The sequence below is a fragment of the Amphiura filiformis genome, chromosome 4 (assembly GCF_039555335.1).
Source record: "Amphiura filiformis chromosome 4, Afil_fr2py, whole genome shotgun sequence".
Classification (NCBI taxonomy): Eukaryota; Metazoa; Echinodermata; class Ophiuroidea; order Amphilepidida; family Amphiuridae; genus Amphiura; species Amphiura filiformis.
Window position 1 is genome coordinate 85,625,970 of NC_092631.1, and position 23,674 is coordinate 85,649,643.

At 37.0% G+C, this 23,674-nt stretch overlaps 1 protein-coding gene across 1 annotated transcript; it reads right to left on the minus strand.

Moving 5' to 3' along the window:
• Window positions 1-7,553: 7,553 nt before the first annotated feature.
• Window positions 7,554-19,539, minus strand: LOC140151582 (uncharacterized). Its single transcript, XM_072173978.1, has 2 exons — window positions 19,459-19,539; window positions 7,554-16,098 (listed from the first exon to the last, which is right to left on the minus strand). The coding sequence occupies exon 2, from the start codon at window positions 15,913-15,915 to the stop codon at window positions 14,470-14,472; it is 1,446 nt and encodes a 481-aa protein (XP_072030079.1). The 5' UTR covers window positions 15,916-16,098; window positions 19,459-19,539; the 3' UTR covers window positions 7,554-14,469.
• Between the last annotated feature and the right edge of the window lie 4,135 nt (window positions 19,540-23,674).

Consider the following 23,674-nt stretch of genomic DNA (forward strand, 5'->3'; position numbering starts at 1 on the left):
GTAAACGATGTCGTTAGCAAAGCTTTGCGATTAAGAAGGGGCGGATCTAAACCGGTTGGGGACTACATAAGGATCGTAAAAGTGTAAATGTATGTTCATGCTTGTTTTATAGCAGAGTTTGAATTGGAAAAACTTACATTTTGTGCACCATTTTTTACGGGTGTACGTCCAAATCAAAAGCAAAAACGGTCACTTTTTTTTTTATATCCATAACACAAAGAGACAATGTATACCACAATCAACCCGGTTTTGAGACTTTTATATACGCAAGTATCCAGGAGAGCTCGGGGTGTGGCTAAATAAATTGAAGAATATTTAGGCAATTTTCACAAAATGTTGTGCAAAATGCCTCTAATTCGAGGACGGGCTACCCCTCGGGTTTCTCCTTAGAGTGGCCAATAGAGTTGCGTTTGCCGTGAAATTTGGGTGGTAATTTTGTTTGGGCTTCCGGCATACTCCCCTTTCAAAACCTGGATCAGCCCCAGACTAGTTTGTAAAGCCAAGAAGAGGAGCAAAAATGAAATTAAGAGAAGGTCAAGGAGGAAAAGGGAGAAAGAGAAGTTGAAGAGGAAAAATTAATCTCACCCACCATGCACAAATTACATTACAATTTAGGGGGACGAGAATATTTTGTGCCGGTTTTACCGGTACATTATTTTGCGCGCGAAACACATGGATTTTGTTCTAATTCATACTATGAAGGTGATGTTTTTTAAATATTTGATGGGCCAGTGCTCAAGGCCAAAATCACATTTTTCCCAAGTTTACACGAATGCACAACAATAACACACTGTTTGATTAAGTTAACAATATCTGGTCTTTAATTAAAAGTAAAATATGATTGGTACGAGCAATAAATGCACATACAATATAATCACACAATCACAATTTTCATATTAATTAGTACTTCTTTTTGATGATTATAGTGTTCTGGCTGGCTGATGTATATATCCTTCAGCGAAGTCCATTGTACACTTGCATTTATATATCCTTTGTGTAAAATCCTCGCACAGAAATGATGCTGCTTTCTCCAAACGCTCAAATCCTTGCACGGTAGACACTTCCTCCAGCTAAAATGCTTCTTTCCAATTAGCATTAGGCAATACACTTAGATGAGCAATCTGGGAATTCCCAAGATTAATTTATAAACATTAATCTTTTTATTACATCGCTTCCTGGGGTTTTACCAACATATGTCATATTCATTTTACATTATCGGGGATACCCGTAATAGTGCAATACATTGAACATTCTAGAGAGCAGGGGATGTCCCAACAATCCAAAATTAGATATGATTCAATTTCTTTTGATCAACTTGATGAATGAGAATGGGTTCCCCACACATGTCATCACTGATGAAATAAGTCTAATTTTGTAAACAGAGATAAATAATCAAATTTAAATTACCCAGGGCACATCACAGTACCCACACAGGTACTCTACAGTACCAGAGAAGTAGCTGGACAGCAATGTACCTCTGGGGCAACAGCAATAGGAACTTGGTAGTGTAAATTCTGACCCCATCAGGCAATGCAGCTTTACAATGTTTACTTTTAAACATAATTTACACACGTACAAAATCACATGTAGGATTGTTGACAACTTCATCAGATATTTTATGTGGATATGTTGTTAATTGTCACTTGCACGTGACGATGTTTAACACGCTTTTCATTAAAGACGGAACCAAGCTCTAAAAGCTTTATCTGTACCGAAGACGAACCGTGAGATATTCTCTGAACTGAACTTAATTTGTGATAATATAAGGCAAAACTTTTTGGTTGTACTTGCTTTTCACTCAAGGAACAAAAAAGCTTTTATCTGTAATGTAATAATGATAGCAAAATTGATATTTTATTTTGTAGCTGTCTGCGTCGTAAAATGTTCTTTGAACTGGACTTAATTTTCGATAATACAGACTTGATATTTAGTATGAAATATTTTTTGGCAAAATTCCACGACTGGTCTGGAAAAGCACATTTTCTACCAAACAATTATTTTACATCATCTCCCAACACACCACAATTAATATTTAGCCCGTGCAGTTTAAGCAGACCCCTTCCAGACCAGTCTTGGAATTTGCGAAAAAATATTCCATACTAAATGTCAAGTCTGTATAAGGCAAAACTAAGTTTCTTGTCGGAAGGGAATAAGTGGTGGATAAAGTGAAGCCCGTGGTTGCCCAAAAGAGAAATATTACTGAAAATAACAATACATGTTATCATGTATAAAAGACTTGATTTTAAATCTATTATTAAAAATAGCTTGTTATTTAAAATAACTTTGAAAAACGGTAATGGTACAAGACGTAAATTGGTTAAACTATATTTTTACCTTCTCTAACGACTAAGGAAAAACCTTACTTAAGTGTGATTTTCAACCAGATTTGAGCAAAGTTGATTAGGGTTAGGGTTAGAGTTATGCTTGGGTGGAGACCACTAAAACCTACTCCCACTATTTGTATGTTTCATGTAGGATGTATCCTCTGTCAAGGAGGTGGATTACTCTAATTACACTACACTCATAGAAATGACTTGTTCGCCTTGTTGGCGCAATTCAAAAGGAGTAAGTTTGGACAACTCAAAAATAGTGTAAAAGTTGCCAAAACAAAATTCATTTTAGTTATCCGAACTTAAAAATGCTGAAAAAGCTCAAAAGTTCCGTCAACTAATCAACTTTGTTGGCATTACTTAAAAAGTTGATGTAAGTCGTTGCGTCAACTTTTTAAGTAATGCCAACTTCTGAATTCAAGTTCAGGGAACCAATTAGTTGAGTTATTGTAACTCAACATGTAAGTTGATGTAACTCGTTCATATTAAGTTACTGGTACTTATTGTTTTGAGTTATTCCAATTTTGTACTTTGTTACTTAATTCACGTAATTGGATCATTTTCTGCAGAATTAGCAGTATTCAAATATTTATTTTTGTAATCAGTGCAAAATTTTGTATACTATAGCACACCTCTAGAAAACTGACCTAGGCTAGTTTTATTTTCTGAGTTGTAACAACTCAATAAAGTAAGTGCAAATGAGTGCGACCAACATAATGATATCGAGTCAGCGTTACTCAAAATTGTACGCGTTGGCATTACTCGGAAAGTTGACGCAACGACTTACATCAACTTACTGAGTAATCCCAACGAACAATTTCTATGAGTGTAGTCTTGACTGCTTATTGTATGATTCGTGGTCAATATAATATTGATAAAAATGTTGCTCGTAATACCCGGAAATTAAATTCATCTAAGCGAAAGATCAAAGCCATTTGGTATTTTGTTTAATTTAAATTTTTTATCTCAACCTTTTATTATCACTGGTATTGGGATTAGAAAAACTAATAAACCCTTTATTGATATCCAATTTAAATGCATGCAATGAGTGACTGCCAATTACCGCAAAACCTGTATTTTAGAGTTCATATCTCTGGTAAGAAGAACATTAGATTGGTAAATTTTACTTCGAAGACTGTTAAATTTCGAAAATGTCAATTTTAATCATTTGCCATAAAATGTGTATTATATCGCGAATTTCAATAAATCACAATTATTTGATATCAGAAGGACATTCTTCGTATTCTTCGATATATCTGATGTACTTTCAGGTCCCACAAAAAATACGTGAAAACGTCGCTATCCGAGTCCTTACGGAATTACAATACCAGATGAAACTACAGAGATAGGGAATGGGAATATCAGGGTTATTCAAACAAGGAGAAAACATGATAACGATGAAAAGAGAGCATCCTGTTCCCAAACAAGATCCAGTTTGCTAGTAATTAATTAAACTTGAAAATGAACAATAATTTTCAAATCAACATGCGTTTTACAGTCATCTTACAAGAAAAAATTGATAAATTGCACGTGTTTACTTTCAGCCTCAGGTTTGTTTTCAACATTTCATAGCATTTAAACATTTCACAAAAGGTAAAAAGACTTCATCATACATCATTCAACTAAAAAACATGTTGTAATGTATCGCCAAGCGCGAGCGTTCAAAACTATAAATTTAGCTCTTTAGGTGAATACGCCATAAAATCATTATCTTTTGACACATGAGAATTGCGTTAAGAAATATTAACTTGTTCATGTATGAAAATCTCCTGCCATCCCTCTTCCGGACTGTAAAGATGTGGGTATTTGCATAAACGTATCATCTGAGAAGCACAAGATTGCACAAGAAAAAATAGCGATCGAATCACACTTTACCATAAAAAGGAGGATTTGTGGGTAAGAAGATGGACTAACGCAGTATGTGAAATTTTAAATGCAGACTCAATTAAGGGGGTACTACACCCCTGGACAATTTTGTGCCTATTTTTGCATTTTTCTCAAAAATTATATCGCATTGGTGACAAGTAAGATATGTATATTATAGGGGCAAGGACTACAACTAGTGCACTGAAAATTCAGCAACTCAAGGCAAGTAGTTATTGATTTATTGATCAAATGTTGGGTTTCCCTCATTTTTGACTGTAACTCCACAACTGTTGTCTGTGTTGAAATAAAATTTCCAGTGCAGTAGTTGTAGTCCTTGCCCCTATAATATACATATCTTACTTGTCACCAATGCACTATAATTTATGAGAAAAATGCAAAAATAGGCACAAAATTGTGCAGGGGTGTAGTACCCCCTTAATTAATTGAAATATCATTAATTAACGCCGCTGTGTACTCCAGACGTTGTTTCTTTCGAGGAATTGAGTTCTTTTGATATATGTTTTTTTTTAATAAATACAAACAAAGAATATCCAGATTTGTAAAACCCAACTGCATTTTTTATGGATTTTATTTCACTCGCAATTGAACGCCTTTCTGCTTGCGTGGCGCAAGGCTATGGAATCACTGATCTCACAAGAACCCCGTGGTCGAATAGCTCCGTTTTAGTTGATAAGTTCTTTCGTCCGATTTAAATATCAACTTATTAATGAATCTCAAGCAAACTTCTTAAGGGCCTTTTGATATACTCGATGTTCCCGTAATGTAAGGGAGAACAACAAGAACTGTCCCATTCTCCTGTGAGCTTCGATCAAATTACAAAATGTGACCACTTTTAAATGTGATTATTTCCATGGGAGGGCGAGTTAGCGCAGCGGTAGTTCCCTCGCTTTGTACCTCTGAGGTCCCGGGTTCAAGCCCCGGCGCGGCCCAAGGACTCATGTGCACTTGGTTTATCTCGATTCCATGCTCGCTCTCGCAGGTTTTCTCCGGGATCTCCGGTTTCCTCCTGTATCGCAAAAATCGGTGATTAGTTGTTTGGTTATCAAAAACTTCCTTCACCCAATGGAATTTGGGGAGCTGCACAGATAATTGGTGGATATTACAATCTAAATGCGGATAGGTGTGCGCCGTTCGGCAGCAACCTAGTTGATGCGATCTGATTGTGATGATTCACCATTGCAGCGAAATTACAGCGCTTTGAGTCCTCTAAGATCTGGAGAAAGGCGCTTTATAAATCCAAAATTTATAATTTATGTTCATACATACGCGCTATAACAGCATGTGTGATTGGTCGACTGATGGACGCTCGCGAGTAGGATATTCGTTTAGTCATGAAAATATATGAATGAACCCCTAATTCATTTTCTCGGTGAAATGACAATGAGGTACACGACAACTCAATAAATACAGCAATTATACTCATCGTAAGCAATTATACTCACCGTAAAAAGCAAGATCGAATCAAGAAACAGTTTTCTCATTTTTTAAATATTTTGGTCCATTTCAGATTTTAGGCATCATTTTGTGCAGATAAACGTTTGTGGATTTTAAAAAGTTCATTTTGATGCCTTATATCTCAAAAAACTGAATATAATTAACATGAAAGAAAGAACAGTTTACCAACCCAAAGTGTTACAATTAAACAAGACAACAAATAAACACAAATCCCGACCGGCACACAACCCAACTTGGAAAAAAAGCAAGGGAATGTGCCGGCATGGGATTCGAACCCACGACCTTCCGATCTCTAGACGGACCCTCTATCCATTAGTTAGAGAATAAAAGATAGGATTTTGTCTTTTGCGAGAAAAACTGCCTTTTTTTTTTCAGAAAAAAATAAAGTTACTTTTGTGAGGACATCCCGTTGATTTAAATGAACGAAACCATCACGAACATCTAAGCCGCCGAATCGCGTTCTTAGTTCTCGCACGTGTATTACGCGAAAGCATTATCGCGCGATCATTGAGGAGCAACAAGCGTGCCGCCGTTGCGTGGCGGCGCGCGCCCTGACTAATATCACTATCAACTATTGTGAGATATTATACACCAGAAAACCAATCAAATTACGTGAATTCTTTACAAGACGCACCCATTGAACACACCACTCTTCGCCATACATACATTCTCCCAGCCACATTTCCCTAACATAATATGAAATTTAAAAAAATAAATGAAATTTATTTTGTCAGAGGCGCCGGCGGGGTTCGAACCCACGCTGCACTCAGCCGCTATAATGTACTCCTATACGATATTGACATAACACCAGCGCCTTAGACCGCTCGGCTATCAGGCTTGCTGGTGTAATGATGAAAATTTTAAAATATAATCGCAACTTCATTACTTCAACATACCAAGTGACAAGCAAAGACAGAAAACGTACCATATTTTGGAATTTTATTTGTTTAAAAACATTAATGTGTATTAATAGTGCTCAATTAGAGAATAAATGATAGGATTTTGTCTTTTGCCTATCTATATCGTGTCATAATGGATGGGCTGGCCAATATTTTGAGTAGTGGATGCCGGCGCAGCCGGTATCACTACGTAGTGGATACCGGCTGCGCCGGCATCCACTACTCAAAATATTGGCCAGCCCATCCATTATGACACGATATTGATAGGCAAAAGACAAAATCTATCATTTATTCTCTAATTAGACCCATAATTTTATTTCAGGAAATAAAAGATTAGATTACCATAAAAACGAAACAGTAATCATTTGTTGGGTCTAATGTCATTTATACATGGAATTTTCAACGTTTTTTCTATCGCCATTCTCGCTCAATTAGAAAAATATTTTGGCGTATATAAAATTGAAATAAAATTCTCTGCCTCTTAAACGACATCAAATGTGCCACAATTGGGTATCACGAATCGTTATATATGATGTGCAGTTAATATTCATATTTTCTTTTATACAGAGGATGCTTCAGTTTTGACAGGAAAAATATTTTCTTGAAAACCCTCTCACTCGGTTATTTTAAAAGGTAACCACGCTTCCCTAGAATATGCAATAAATTAGCATTAAAATTTTTCTTATTCTAACAGCAAGCGTTTCTAGAATGCATTATGGCGAAATGTGGTGTACCCATTGAATGAAAGAATTAGAGAATAAATGATAGGATTTTGTCTTTTGCCTATCAATATCGTGTCATAATGGATGGGCTGGCCAATATTTTGAGTAGTGGATGCCGGCGCAGCCGGTATCCACTACGATAAAAATATTGGCCAGCCCATCCATTATGACACGATATTGATAGGCAAAAGACAAAATCCTATCATTTATTCTCATTCTTATTCAGTTTTATTGTAATTTTTGCGAGAAAAACTGCCCTTTTTCAGAACAAAATAAAGTTACTTTTGTGAGGACATCCCCGTTGTTTTAAATGAACGAAACCATCACGAACATCTAAGCCGCCGAATCGCGTTCTTATTTCTCGCACGTGTATTACGCGAACGCATTATCGCGCGATCATTGAGGAGCAACAAGCGTGCCGCCGTTGCATGGCGGCGCGCGCCCTGACTAATATCACTATCAACTATTGTGAGATATTATACACTAGTAAACCAATCAAATTACGTGAATTCTTTACAAGACGCACCCATTGAATAAGAATTATGTTTATTTGTTGTCTTGTTTAATTGTAACACGGGTTGGTAAACTGGTCTTTTACACTTATTACACTTTCATGTCACGTACGATCTCGAGAGTTTAGTCAGTAAAATAGTGAGTATTTATGCACTCCAAAAAGAATAAAATTCACTCCAAAAGAGATTTTTTTTTTTAAATGTCCCGTCTTTAAGGCGCTATGAAGGAACAACTCTTTTTGGAGTGGTCTTTTATATGGTTCCTTGAAGAGTGAAAATGTCATTCTTTTGGAGTACTATACTCACCACAGTATTTCACTTTAATCATTTAAAAAGTGTATAAAATTAACACCACCTTTCGCATATAAAAGAAACAAATTATATTCTTGATGAGCTCTGTCCATGCGAAGCGAGTTGGCGGCCCGGGTTGGCGGGCAACAGATTGCGGCCAATGTTAACAAATATAGTACACAATATTATTGATAACGCCACCTACATCGTTTTCTACTATACGGACCTTAGATGGCGTGGTTATACGAATTATTAGGTAAATCAAATTCAGTATAATCATCTCTAGCTTTCGCGTTCTTGGGTGATGGTCTTTTCAAAAGTGACTTGCTTCACTGCTCCTCTCGCGGAAACCGGCTGTAGCCTCGTTCCCAGTGTGCGATGGTGTAAGCAGTGAACATAGGCGTAGATCCCGGGGATGGGAGGATAAATCCCCAATATTTCGGCAGGGGGTGGTCCATACAATCATACCCCCATGTTAACGCCTGCATGTGGGTTTTTGACCAAATTAGCCCCATATTTAGCCATTTTAGCCCCAACAGTGCACATTAATTTTTATGCGCGCTTCGCGCGAATGTATTCCACTTTTGCATCATAGTTCATCAGTTTAGCTTCAATGTGGCAATTTGTTGCGCGCTTTTGTCCCATACTGTTGCCAAAAGGTGCTGGATTCACTTTACTTTTTTTTCAACCCCATCCAATGATCCCCCAATGTCAAAAAGAAATCTACGCCACTGGCAGTGAATCATATACGTGATCTAGAGTGTTACTGTCTCTCTTGGATTTTGATGAAGATTTAGAATAATTGTCCAACTGAATTATCCATTATCCATTTGAATTGAAACAAACCATAAAGATATCTCCCATCGTAAAGGATAGGGTGTGTGTAGTGGACACATGTGCATATCTTGTCTGACCTTTCCTGACCCAGCACAAGGGGAGATAATGAGATTAACCCAGTGCAACCGTTGTTCTATAATAAGGTATTATTAAACATAATAATAATTAAACAGACACCTATATAGCGCATTATTACAAAGTGCCTCAATGCGCTTTACAGTAATAAAATTCAGTTACTGGAACAAATATAGGCAAGCAATACATATCAAAGCAAATAATAGATAAAAAACCATTTCATTTAGCGGGAATAAATAAAAAGATAAGAGGGTGTGGATGACCGGCATCCACGCCATTAGCAACACATAAAAGAACATGAAAACATTTTTAAGGCAAGCAAAACCCCCGGCAAAACCTTGACCTACACAAACATCAGAATACATACTATCATATAAACATATATTTCAAACAAAATGTTCGTACCACTAATGAATAATTTGATAGATAAGTAACATAATGAAAAAACAAAAGCATAGATCGTGATCTAACAAATCAAACATAAAATACAATAATTATGATACACAATGAAAAATGGCTCAAAATTAAACCAATATGAAGAAAACACAAAGACTAAAATAGGGAACCTTTAAACTCATGTTACAGATTTATCACTCTCCTGGAGTGTGAATATTGAATACCATCATGTTATTTTCGTAATGTTCGATTTAAAATACAAACTCTTCTTCAGTAAGTTTAATTTGGTACAATGGATATACAATTTTCAATCTACGTATGTTCGCTAAGAAAAGTTTAACAATTACGTGCATGTCATTTTCGCTATCATTTACATCCATGTTTTCTACATTGTTTATTTGTTTCCTAAATATTTAAGCCAGTAAGTCACATGTTTTCCTGGGTGTTTTTCCGACCACGTCGCGTTTTCCAATGTTTTCGGTTCTCAGCTGCTCAACTAGAAAACGTCCTGACGATGTCGAACTAACTTTTGTGTACGGACCTATTTAAATTATAATGTACCCCCTCATCACAAATTACATTAGGAAATGCTCATCGCCAACATGGCCGTGGCCCACTCGAACCTTATACACCCAAAGAGTAATAATCAGCATAAAAATACACTATATCTGGCAACTCATCGAAAGTGGTCTGCGACTGTACTGCTATTAATCAAAATTTTGTGACTTGTGGTGAATCTTCTCCTTTGTATCTAGTTTCAAAAACAATAAACTTGTAACAAGATAACACAATGATGCCATAATATAGTATCAAATTAACACTAGTCGACGGTTTTCATGACACATTCATCTCAACTAGACGAGGAAGGTTTAGGACAATTTGATAGATTCTCATTATTACATTTTACGCTACAAAATACGACTTTCATTTGGTAAGACATGACTTCATACACTTTCACGTACAAGCGCGACAGCTTTGTCAGTAATGACTTCTTACAAAATGAAGTTTGCCCTAAATCATGCCATATATATAAACATACTTTTTAAACAAAATATTTGTACCACTAATTTTGAAACAATTTGAAAGATAAGTAACATAATGAAGAAAACAAAAGCACAGATCATGATCAAACAAATCAAACATAAAATACAATAATTATGATACACAATGTAAAATGGATCAAAATGAAACCAATATGAAGAACAAACAAAGACTAAAATAGGGAACCCTTAAACTCGTGTTCCATATTGTCATTCCCCTGGAGTGTGAATATTGAATACCATTACCAACATGCCTAAAAGTTATGTTCGGTTTTATTGGTTAGCCACTGTTTGTTGCAATTAGAAAAATATCACTGGTTTGACGTCGTATCATACGACCTCAAACAAATGATAGTAACGAATTTATCATTCAGTAGACATGGATTTAATAAAACAAATAAATTAATATTCCACAATCCTAAAATAATCAAGTTATACTCTAAACTTTTCTGCATTCCACGCATGATTTTACAGTTTTCTGTCTTGCGCACGGTTGTTTGCATTATGCAGTCATGTCTACAGCAGAATTCACCACGACCTTTGCAGGACTTAAACCCCATTAAGGGTAGACGAGGTATTGTTGGTCGAAGCAACCTAAAATCGATTTTTATTATCTAGATCAATATATTATTGAAAATTAACACCTTGATGTTTTGCAAAAGTTAGTTCTACAAATCGTATACTTTGCAAACTTGCTTAATTTATTGTTGTTAATGAGTTATGTACGTTTTACAAAAGTGTTGTTGTTTCAGCCCTCTTTACAACGTAACTCAAGAACCGCAGCACCTATAAAAGTATATCTGTGATATTTTTATTCTTCTACACGCTCGCTATGAATTGAGCAATGCAGTTCACTACCATTCGTAAGATGCTGTGAACTACCAAATCACAACAGTTTAAAATAATTAATAACCTTAAACCAAGATAAACCTCATTGAAAACAGCTCAACTACTAGTATGTTAAATCAGGGATGTGTCTCATAGCCCTGGTTAAATCCATAAACATATGTTTCTGATTTACCTGTGCGATATTTCAATGTGCTAGGTATTATAATTTCAGTTGGATGCACCATTACAAAGCAAACACACAGTAACAATAGTGAGCGTGTCCTTTGTTTCCGAAATGAGAACAATAGTCTGCTTATTGTTATCCAGCCATGTTGATGGTACAACTCATGTCAAACTTGTCACAGTTATTGTGATCGTATCACACTGTTCACACAAGTAAATGAGAAACATGTGATTTTGGACTTAACACGGTTTGGAAAAAGTTTTTCCATTTTTTAGCTCCCTATCGGGCAGTCAGAACTCCATATTTGGGAGGGCTCGACAACAATCTTCCCAAAATCGCATTTTAATCATTTTTAGATGACCATAGAGGTTTATTTATAGCTTCCATGGCGAAAATTGATCAAACTGATCATACGATGGTGCTCGTTCGAAGTTGGAGCTATCGCGAGTCAGCTGTTGACAATTTGCCATGGAAATTACACGTCCGACTGTTATGAAATTTTGGAAGACTCTCTTCTGGAAAACAGCTCGACAACAGCTTTCCCGTGACATTTTTACTTCAAATTGTAGTATGTTAAGGATGAACATTATAATTCACATATGAGCTTCTATGGCTATTATTGGGTGAAGGGTTTTCCCACCAGCTCACTAACTAGTCCATTGCATATACCTACAGTACAGTGAGTGAGCTAGAGGTCAATCATCAATTGGAGCGCTGTGTGTGCACTGAATAGGAAAAACGGACAGTAACTGCATAATGGATGGCATGTAAACCTGCGTCATTTTAAAGAAAAAGTGAACACTGATGGCGCTATTTATCTTAAATCGTGTTTTCATCTTTACAATGTGTAGACACTGGTATAGTGGCATTAAAACACCAGAAAAAGAGTAACACATAGCAATGAAATTTTCAACAACCTTTTTATCATGAAATGTTAGGAATAACTTATATTATTTGGCTAAATTACATTAAAAAATATATGTAAATAGCGCCCTCAATTTGAGCACAAATATACAGTTTATAGAATAAAAATTACCACAAAAGCAGAAAATGATGAATAAGATGATAAAGAAACGAAAATGTATGTTAAAAATAGCTAAAATTATAAGTATATTAGTGTGATAGCTGTTGGTTTTGTCCAGGTCTAGAATTGAACATTATTATAAAGTTTTGTTAGAAAATATAATAAATGATCACATCAAACAACCGTGATGCGACCACCGCCAGGCCAATACGGCACGCCATTGCCAACGCGCGACGCATAGTAAGAGCGCGACGCAAGGCATCGAGTAATTGCAGACTCTGCCGCAAACGTGATCAGCACGCTTATAGTACTCACAAACTGAACTATACGGAATTATATTATTTGGCTATAACTTAGTAACCAATTAAATGTCGTTATTCATGTCTTAGGATTTGGTCGGCCATTATTGGGTCCCGCAACACCAAACTGGTGTTGTGACTGCCCAATTGGGTGAATTAAAGCCGCTTAAAAATCGATGTTAGATTTTTTTGTGTTGTAAACTGTCATCATTCTTTTGTCTACGTGTAACACGGGTGATAGAATGCAGTTTAAAATACCATCCAAGGCCGCATCATTTCACATTTTAGGTGAGATTGAGTCGACGGGGACCCAGCTCTGGCTGCCATTGAGGTGTAGGAATGCGTGAAATTAGATTCGTCTATATAGGCTAAGAAAGTTGAGTAAAATACATGCATTTCATTTTCGTTATAGACCCTATCGAATAAACTCAACCGGAACTATATAATAATTGAAATGACAGGCATTCTATATAATAAAGTGTTATAGGGACAGGTCTCTTGTTCGATTCAAGAACCATTTATACCTGCCATACATATAATGAGGACGAGTGACGTAGTATTCGATAGGGTCTATAATTACAACCTTATTTTCTACTAATAGTCTCCTTAATATTTAGGTCAGAAAGTCAAACATTTTTTTCGTTGCGAAATCAGACCACGTCGCGTTTTCTGTTCTCGACTGTTCAACTGAAATACGCCCGGAAGATAGCCTGAATCCTTCTGGCCTCTAATGGTGGCGCCATCTTTTACCCACAATCATTCACGTTGTCTTAATACAGCACAGTGGAGTGGCCGTGCGTGAGTATTCGAGGACTGGAGGATCGATTCTACCCGGAAGACGTCGAACTAATCACAAATAACACCCGGAAATAACACCCACTACTAAAAATACCGTTATATGGTCCAAATTGAACTGAAACCATTAAAATCTATAACCGATATCTTTTAAAGATAAGAACATATTGAATTGTGCATGTCTTTCCAGTTGAATATTACGTACATATTTTGTTTTTCTTTGTTTTTGACAGGGAAGTTGTAGACCTATATCGGAATCGACTGTTATTCCGACTGAGAACACCATTTTGGTTGTTAGATGGTTTTGCCAGTTATAGTGAATATGTTTGCTGATTATTGCTCTTTGGGTGGTAGGTAATAAACTCCTCAACAAAACTTTGGAAAGTTTTTTTTCAACCATTATTCTGTGCTCAAATAACACCAGTCACAAACCTCAATGGAGGGGTGGAAAACAATGCGCAGCCACAACAGCCAGGCACCTCCTCCTCCTCCTCATGCTGCTCACCAGCCTGGTCACACGATGCTGTGGGATGGAATTCCATTCTTCAATCAGGATTCGTCGCAGGTCATTCAATCTGGTTGCATTTTCTACTCTGGCCCGCACAGCACGACCAAGCTGGTCCCACAAGTATTCAATCAGGTTGAGGTCTGGGCTGATGGCAGGTCATTCCATTCTCTCTAGGCCCTACTTCCATATTCTGTATAGGTAGTCGTTGACTACCCTGGCTATGTGGGGGTGAGCGTTGTCAATTTGGAAGATTGCAATACAAATCATAATCCTAACTTGGTAATTTCTGGTAAATTACCCTCAAAGTCACCATACAACACAATCAAATTACCTAAACTTGGCTCTTATACTCCAGGGCTTATAACTAACTAGAAGTTAAGTCAAGACCTAATATTCATTAACGTGTTTCGCTCTTTCGAGTGGATTTTGTTTTCTCACTGGTAAAGGAGGTGGTGGCTTCGATGTACCTTGTGCGTGATAATTGAATTCTCCGATTAGTTCTTCGGCATTTTCATTACCTGCGAGAGTTTGTCCAGGATCATATACATCAGCTACAGGGTTGGAAGGAATATGGCCTTGATTCGGTGACGCTTTCGGTGGCAAAGGGGGAAGATCGGGTCGAGGAATAACTTCAGCAGGTACATGGCTGGAAGGATCTTGATTTCTTGTGGTCTTCGGTGGCAAAGGGGGGACATCTTGGTTTGTTTGAATATCGGGTTCCTGCAGATTAGTTTCATCATATGTGGTTGAGTCCAATCCTTCTGAAAGAATTATTCTTGGGTGGTAATTGGGTGAGTCGGCTGAATTAGTCTTAACCATGACGTGGACAGGTTCTCGATCTTCTCTTCGATTTCGTTTCTCGCTGGAATGTTTCCTCAATGGCTGTCTGCTAATGTTAAAAGGGATGGCAGGCCTATCACTATCCGCGCTGTAATAAACAAGGAGCACTCTTTCTTCTTCGTGAATATCATCCAGCTTGTGGCAATCGTCAATAGTATCAGACGCGTTTCTCTTTGGCAATGCCATTGTTGTGTATGAAAGTTGGTGGTAATTCTGAGAAATATTAGATGTAATATCTTTCAAACTCCGCAACTGTTCGTTGAAGTCATCCCATTCATCTTCAGGAAGTTGACGTGAAGTATGTAAATTTCCTAACCTCTTCTTACACTGTCCCACTACTTCTTTAATGCCTCTAGTTGCCACTTCTTTCTGTGATAAAATTCGCGCCATTTCTGTAGTGGCTTTATCGTCTGCTTTTTTATGGATCAATCTTTCTATTTCACGCAGTCGCACAGTGACGTCATTCTTAGCTTCACTACAAGAGTCCTTCACCTCCCTCACAGCCTGTTCATAGACATTGTCAACTCGATTTTTGATATCTTTTGCTTCATTGTACAACTTGTCTGTCTGGTGAATAGCTACGTTACAGAGAGCATTTTCCGGACTGGCGCTCGCGCTCGATGCCGTCTCACCGGCATGCATTGCATCATCTGTGCCAATTTTCTCTTTTTCATGTTTGATATTCTGAAAATCTTCAACTAAACTCATGATTTGATAACATGTGTTGAAGTCTTGAGGGCCCTTTTTAGGCACCTTATGAATCTGCTTACAGTGCGGGCATTGAAGGTTCTTCTTCTGTACCAACCGATTAATGCAATTCAAACAGAATGTATGTTGGCATGGTAACGCTTTGGCGGGATTACTGGTATCGTATGTATCATAGCAAATAAGACATTCAAGGTGCTTGGAAACAACCTCAGACACGGTTATCAGTGGCGTGTCCAGGGGGGGAGCTTTGGGTGCTGAAGCCCCCCGCACTTTGTTAAAAATCATGTAAAATCAGCCGTTTTTTGGCGATTTTAGCCATCAAGCCCCCCACATAAATCTGAAAGAGGGGCTGAGCCCCCCGCAGGAAAAGATCCTGGACACGCCGGTGGTTATACGACCTCTTCCGTGAGGGTTGGAAGAAGCGGTGGCCATGATGGATTATCTATACTCCACAGGCAAACTCGTACTCTGAAATATCAAAGAAAATATGTCAGCTTTGTTAGCAAGTGTTGGTTGTAGGTTAAAATGTAAATTATAAATCAAGTAGAGTTAACCAAAATAACCTAATGTTTTTCCTTTTCAGGTTAACTGTATTGGCCTGTTCACTGTTAAATAGTGGATTATGTTAGAACTCTTCTAAATGTCTCATTATTGACAATTGCAAAATTGTCATGCATAAACTACCAGTGACGACTAATGCAGACATGCTTATATTGATATTGATGTTCCTGGTATGACAACGCCGTAAAAATGGTTTAAAAAACGATTTCGTGTCATACAATGCATAAACAATTTCACGAAAAAAGTCCAACAAATCAATCAATCAATCAACAATTTCTTAACCGATATATTAAATCGAAACAAGCACTAATTAATATGCGTTATTTTTCTTCTATATATCAGCCATGTATCTTACTATAAATAGGCTAATGTTGTATCTATCTATATAAAGGCTCTGTCAGTTTCGATCCAAATGTCGCCAAATTCATACGGGAGATCGGGGAATATACTAAGACGGTAATGCACTTTATTTGGTTAAAAACGGTCAAGAATTGGCTGCAAAAACAGTGAAAATATGGGTAAAAACGGGGTTTTTGTTATGAAAATCTGTTGCAAGTCTACGCGTCACTGCAGCTGGCCGGCAGCGCGTCGGCGCCGCGTGCGTAATGCGCACTACGCCAATGGGCGCGTAAACGGCACATGGCCACGCGACTTGCGAGCCAGAGACCAGTGGACACGATATACAGAAAGAAGGAAAAATAAAGGACAAAAAGGTACATGGACGGGTCACGGGATTATGATAACGGGTGAACACGTCCGCAGACACGCTATGAGAGGACGTAATAAATACGGGAAAAAGATGGAAACGGGAAATCACATGGAAACGGGAAAAACGTCGAAACGGGAAATCACAAGCTCACAAGCAGCAAATAAAAAAAGAAGCTAAAAGGGAAATGTAAGAAAGAACAGATTTATAAAATAATGGGAACGGGGTTAAATAAATAAATAACATGGAAACGGAAAATCACAAGCTAAGCAGAAGAAACTAAAAAAGACAATGTAAGAAGTGACAGATTTAGATAAATAAATTGTACCTTTTCAATGATTCTTCCTGTTATAGTGAACGCTCCCATTTACTCATCTAGCGGGGACCCGCGCGAAGCGCGGGTATCCCGCTAGTCTTACTATAAATAGGCTAATGTTGTATCTATCTATCTATCTATCTATCTGGGTATGAGTATAAAGGCTCCGTCAGTTTCGATCCAAATGTCGCCAAATTCATACGGGAGATCAAGGAATATACCGAGACGGTAATGCTCTTTATTTGGTTGAAAACGGTCAAGAATTGGCTGCAAAAACAGTGAAAATATGGGTAAAAACGGGTTTTTGTTATGAAAATCGGTTGTCAGCCTACGCGTCGCTGCAGCTGGCCGGCAGCGCGTCGGCGCCGCGTGCGTAATGCGCACTACGCCAATGAGCGCGTAAACGGCGCAGAGCCACGCGACTTGCGAGCCAGACACCAGTGGACATGATAATACGGAAAGAAGGAAAAGTAAAGAACAAAAAGGTACATGGACGGGTCACAGGATTATGGACACGCTATGAGAGGACGTAATAAATACGGGAAAATGATGTGTGTTGTATAAACAACATGAAGCGGTACTCTAAAGAAAAATTAAATTAAAATGAGGACAAAAAAGGTACGAGTAATATAGGCCACCGGGTTAAAGTACCGGTAACTTATGAAACGGAAACGAAACAAAGAAGAAAAGAAACTAATCAGGAAATGTAAGAAAAAAAAGAAGCTAAAATAATGAGAACAGAATTAAATAAAAAAACATGGAAACGGGAAATCACAAGCAGCAAATAAAAAAAAGAAGTTGAAAGGGAAATGTATAACAGATTTAGAAAATAATGGGAACGGGGTTAAATAAATAAATAACTTGGAAACGGAATATCACAAGCTAAGCAAAAGAAACTAAAAAAGAAAATGTAAGAAGAGACAGATTTAGATAAATAAAATGTACCTTTTCAATGTTTCTACCTGTTCAGTAATTCTTCCTGTTACAGTGAACGCTCCCATTTACTCATCTAGCGGGGACCCGCGCGAAGCGCGGGTATCCCGCTAGTCTTACTATAAATAGGCTAATGTTGTATCTATGTATCTATCTATGTATCTATCTATGTATGCCTATAAAGGCTCCGTCAGTTTCGATCCAAATGTCGCAATTCATACGGGAGATCGAGGAATATACGGGGACGTGTTTAAACTTTATTTGGTTGAAAACGGTCAAGAATTGGCTGCAAAAACAGTGAAAATATGGGTAAAAACGGGTTTTTTGTTATGAAAATCGGTTGTCAGCCTACGCGTCATTGCAGCTGGCCGGCAGCGCGTCGGCGCCTCGTGCGTAATGCGCACTACGCCAATGGGCGCGTAAACGGCGCAGAGCCACGCGACTGCGAGCCAGAGACCAGTGGACATGATAATACGGAATGAAGGAAAAATAAAGGACAAAAAGGTACGGGTCACGGGATTATGATAACAGGTAAACACGTCCGCAGAAACGCTATGAGAGGACGTAATAAATACGGGAAAAAGATGTTTGTTGTATAAACAACATGAAGCGGTACTACAAAGAAAAAGAAAATTAAAATGAGGACAAAAAAAGTACGAGTAATAGGCCAACGGGTTAAAGTAACTAAATGAAACGGGAACGAAACAAAGAAGGAAAGAAACTACATGTAAGAAAGAAGAAGCTAAAATAATGAGAACAGAATTAAATAAAAAACATGGAAACGGGAAATCACAAGCAGCAAATAAACAAAGAAGCTAAAGGAAATGTAAGAAAGAACAGATTTAGAAAATAATGGGAACGAGGTTAAATAAATAAATAACATGGAAACGGAAAATCACAAGCTAAGCAAAAGAAACTAAAAAGAAAGTGTAAGAAGAGACAGGTTTAGAAAAATAAAATGTACCTTTTCAATGATTCTACCTGTTCAGTAATTATTCCTGTTATGGTGAACGTTTCCCATCTAGCGGGGACCCTGCGCGAAGCGCGGGTATCCGCTAGTATACTAAAAACAGTGGTTGGAACTGGAACCAAAGAACGACCTTGACTGACAAAATATACGAATTCTTTTCATCAAGTTCAGTTGAATAACGTGTATTCACTAAACCATGCCAACGACGATACGACAATAAATATATTATATATAGCAGACATATAAACGTATTAAACACATTTCACTTCTATATATTTACGCTGTTCGGTCAGTAAGAAGCAGTAATATCACTTACACAGACACAACTTCCACAATACATACCTTAGGGTTGTAAATATACTTCTAATTAGATCTATCAAAATTGTGCACCAAAATTCATGGCAGATGCAGATTAGAACGACAAGCCGGAAATAACAAAACTAGAAAATGTTCTAGACACTGACATTAGGGGCTGTGCAATAATTATGAGCCCACCCCGGGTGTAAAATTTCCAAACGGCTCGTCAAAAATCGCTTGCCCCCCCCTCGGCTCGCCAAAATCGCTTGCCCCCCCCTACCCCTCTCGGCAATCCCAATTTACAAACCTTAAATGATTTAGATACATGTTGCGAGCAGGAAAATGTGCATATTTAAGCGTTTCCGTACTGTTTTCCTTTTTAGAGCGTTTGTTTTACTTTTTAGAGCGTTTTATTTAAAAGGCACCGCGTTTTATTTAAAAGGCACCGCATGAATGTGTGTCAAAATCGCTTGCCCCCCCGGTTGCCACAAATTGCTTGCCCCCCCCTCCGGCTCGCCAAAATTTCTTGCCCCCCGGGCTCATAATTATTGCACAGCCCCTTAGTGCACAATTTCGCTATCTAGCCGTCAAGCTAATCAAGTGTGAACGTCGTAATGAAAGGAGTTTGTGTCAAATAGGAAACATAACAATGAATAAAAGAGTTTCATTTTTTTTGTATATCAGTGAACTTTGTTCAGAATTAAAGGCTGAATAGTTACTATACTCAAGAGTTCGTCGGTGTATTTTTTTTATCAATGACGTGATTGCTCGATTTATTCCAGGGGGAATTTCTCATCGATAGTATTGTACTTTTCAGTGAGACATAGGCGTGTTTAACGAAAGACACGTTAACCTGTCATTCCGAGGGCCATAATTCCATACCTGTAGCTACCTGTCTACTTTCATATGCCTGTGAATCCTGGGTAACATCTGGTGACATGATGAATAAGAACGAGGTGTGAGCAAATACTGGATCTATACTATGACTGGCACTAAACCTTTCATTAACCTAACAGGGGGACTGATGCAAAAAGAAAAAAATCACATATTTTTTCAGGGCCCCCTTTCGGACATAAAATTATTTTCAGGGCCCCCCTTTTTGGAAATGAAAAATGAGCGTCAACCTCATAGAAAATAGTGTAGGATTATTACAGGTGCACATACATAGTATGAACCAGTTTGGAAGTCTCTCATAAGCTTTAACCGGGTTCACTTCTTTTCTGGAGTTTCCCTTTACCAGCGTGGGCAAGTCGCCCACCCTGCCCATACATATCTACGCCACTGATGGGCCGTAATGTTGGTAGCGCTAAGAATTGATATATATATATGAATATATGAATACAATGTCAGTACAGATACCAAAATTAAACTTTCATTTATTTTTTTGTGATTTGGAAAACTTTAGCTTAGTGCATGATTTGGTCAACCAGCTGAGAGTTGCCAGTTGATAGGCCTGTGATTTACCTGTTTATTAAAATGGATCAGTCTTATTCTGTTCATCTTTTGTTATTTTATGTCAAGTGTAATAATACAATAGAACACTATCAAATATGCATAAGGTTAAACTAATTGTAGGCAAGCATACATTGTGAAGAGGGAGTCCTCACTTCCAGACAAGACTTGGTCAAGTGAACACACAAAATATTTTGTGTGTGTGTGTTACAAAATTGATCGCATCATCAGTATATTTTGTGAGAACAAAATTGTTCTTGTTTTATACCAGTATAAGACCTATCCAAGCCAAAGATAGGCTTTGCAATTGTTTTATTGTACCTAGGCAGAGGGTGGTATAAGTTGGCATAATTATTATCATCACACTATGGAGTTGTGAAGATAGAGCTGTTGGAGTCACACAGAGGTGTGAGTTTGAAATGCGATCTGCAACTGAATTGGAAGTCACCAAAACTGACGGATGATGTAAGTTTATAAAACTCTTAATTGTTATTGCTATTGTGTTAAATTATATGCATGCTTGATACTGTATGTTGTTATTCTTAATGTATTATTTTAAAGTTTAAAAACAAACTGGTGGAAATTGATTGTATTTGAAGAACAAAGAAGTTTAAGATTTCCCGCCAAAATTGGAGAACAAAGAACTTGCATGTTTACATGATTGTTAATTGGAGATATACTCATGCACTTATACATGTAATATGAATAGAATGGAATGAGTATCATGTGTAATTATATATTATTTTAATGTCATTAAAAAAATGAGTCTGATAAAAATTATCCCAAGATTTACTTTGGTACTTGTATTATCACCACTTGGGTAATTTTATTAAATGTTTCAGTTCTCGACCGATACATCCAACCATGAACCAGACAATGTTTGCCGTTACCAAATCCCTGTGAATTAATCAGCTGTAATCAGTGACGGTTTGGCCACCCTAACTAAGAAAAACCAATCTGTAGAGATTCGGGGTCAGCACACCATCAACCAATTCCAGGACGGCTGCATACGAACCATGGTTCCAACTAAATATGTTTAAAAATGTCGGTATTGATTTTTTTTTCAAATTAAATAATGGACTTGAACTGAAATGAACTGAGAACTCCAATATTCAACTTAACTCAGGTACCCATCAAACGAAGCAGTTGAATTTTATATATCATTGTCAAAGATATTTAATTATTATGTGAAATCGTTATTCGTGTATGTTATCTATTTAATATTGAAAGACACGAATAAGTTACTCATCAAAACGAAGCATTTGTATTTTGTTAATTATGGTCTAGTACCTTTAATTTATTTTAAATTGTTATATGTGTGGATATTAATATGTGATTTTGAATTACACAACATTGATTGAAGATTTGATGTATTGATCACAATACTTCAACTGAAATTTATTTTTGAGTGAATTACTTCAAAAATAGGTCAGTGTATTATTTGATATTTTCGGCTATCATTTTTTTTATTGAAATAAATTGCTTTGTGAATCAGTCAATGTTACCCATTCAGATAAGTTGCAATTATTGAATTATCTGAAAACATCAATTTGTTTTCAATTAAGCATTTATCAGTCGTTGTAAAATACAATTAGGGTAAAAAGAGCTGATTGATTCCTTACACCTTACCTATTATATTGTTGCATGTGAGTTGAGATTAAGTATAAGGAATAATCACCTCTTACCCACTTTAACTTTTGATCATTTGAACTATAATACTTTGTTTAAATTGTTTGATTTTATGATTGGATCTAATCAATTAAGTCAGATTATTGAAAGAAGTTGTATGTATGTAGTTTAAAATGTTATAATGTAAATGCAATAGTGTTAATATAAAAGAACAACAGAAGATATACTAATCTAAGAACATATTAAATGAAATAATCATTTAAAGATTTAAATTACTGTTGTCTTGTGTTCCTAATTCTTATTTGTGTGAACAGTACCGCAGTTTTTAATTATAATCCAACATGTTCATCCTTCGGGTGTGACATTTTCTGGGGGCTCGTCCGGGATTTTAAAACAGCATATGGTATGTAAGACACAATAAGAGTGGAGAACACAAGTTATTTTATATTGTGTGCAAAGTTACTAATTTTGTGATTCAATTGAATTTTTCAACAGTTCCAGCAGAGAGCGTTCCAAACTTCAATACTCATCTGTGGACCAAGACAGGCTAGCTTCACAACAACAAAGTGTGATGTGGTAGGTTTGGGTTAAGTAAAATTATTCCCAGTTTCTTCACCTGTGGGAACAAAGGAAAACCACCTTGTTTCCTTGTTGTTGGAACTAAAAGTAAATACCAGTGCTTGGAATTACAATTATGTATTGAGCGAGGGTAAAAGTAATTACCACTTGTTTCTTTACTTGTAAATTTTATGCCATTTTTGATAGTGTTTTGTTAAATTATTGTTGTGATCCATCCAAAACCATTGCCATGGCAGGAACAACTTTAGAAATTGAAAAACTTACAAAAATAGGTGTTCAATATGGGTATGAAGGAAAAGACCTACAGCATTTTGTGGCTACAGAGCGCGAGCGAATTAAGCAGCAAAATGATATGGAACGAGAGGCTAGATTGAAACAAAGAGAGTTTGAAAAGACAGTTTTAGAGAAAGAGGAAATCGCAAAACAAAAAGAGCATGCTATGAAAGAAAAAGAGCTTGCAATGGAAATGCAAAAACAAGAAATGGAAATGAAAAAGGTTCAATTGTTGTTGCAGTTAGAACATGTAAAGAAAGAGAATGAAGGTAATAGTAATGGGTCAACTCCTACACATCATGAAAAAGCCAAGGCTCCAAAATTGCCT

What these genes read in the sequence shown, in the direction of transcription:
- LOC140151582 (XM_072173978.1), bottom strand. Translation starts at nt 15,915, where the DNA reads ATGATTTTTAACAAAGTGCGGGGGGCTTCAGCACCCAAAGCTCCCCCC.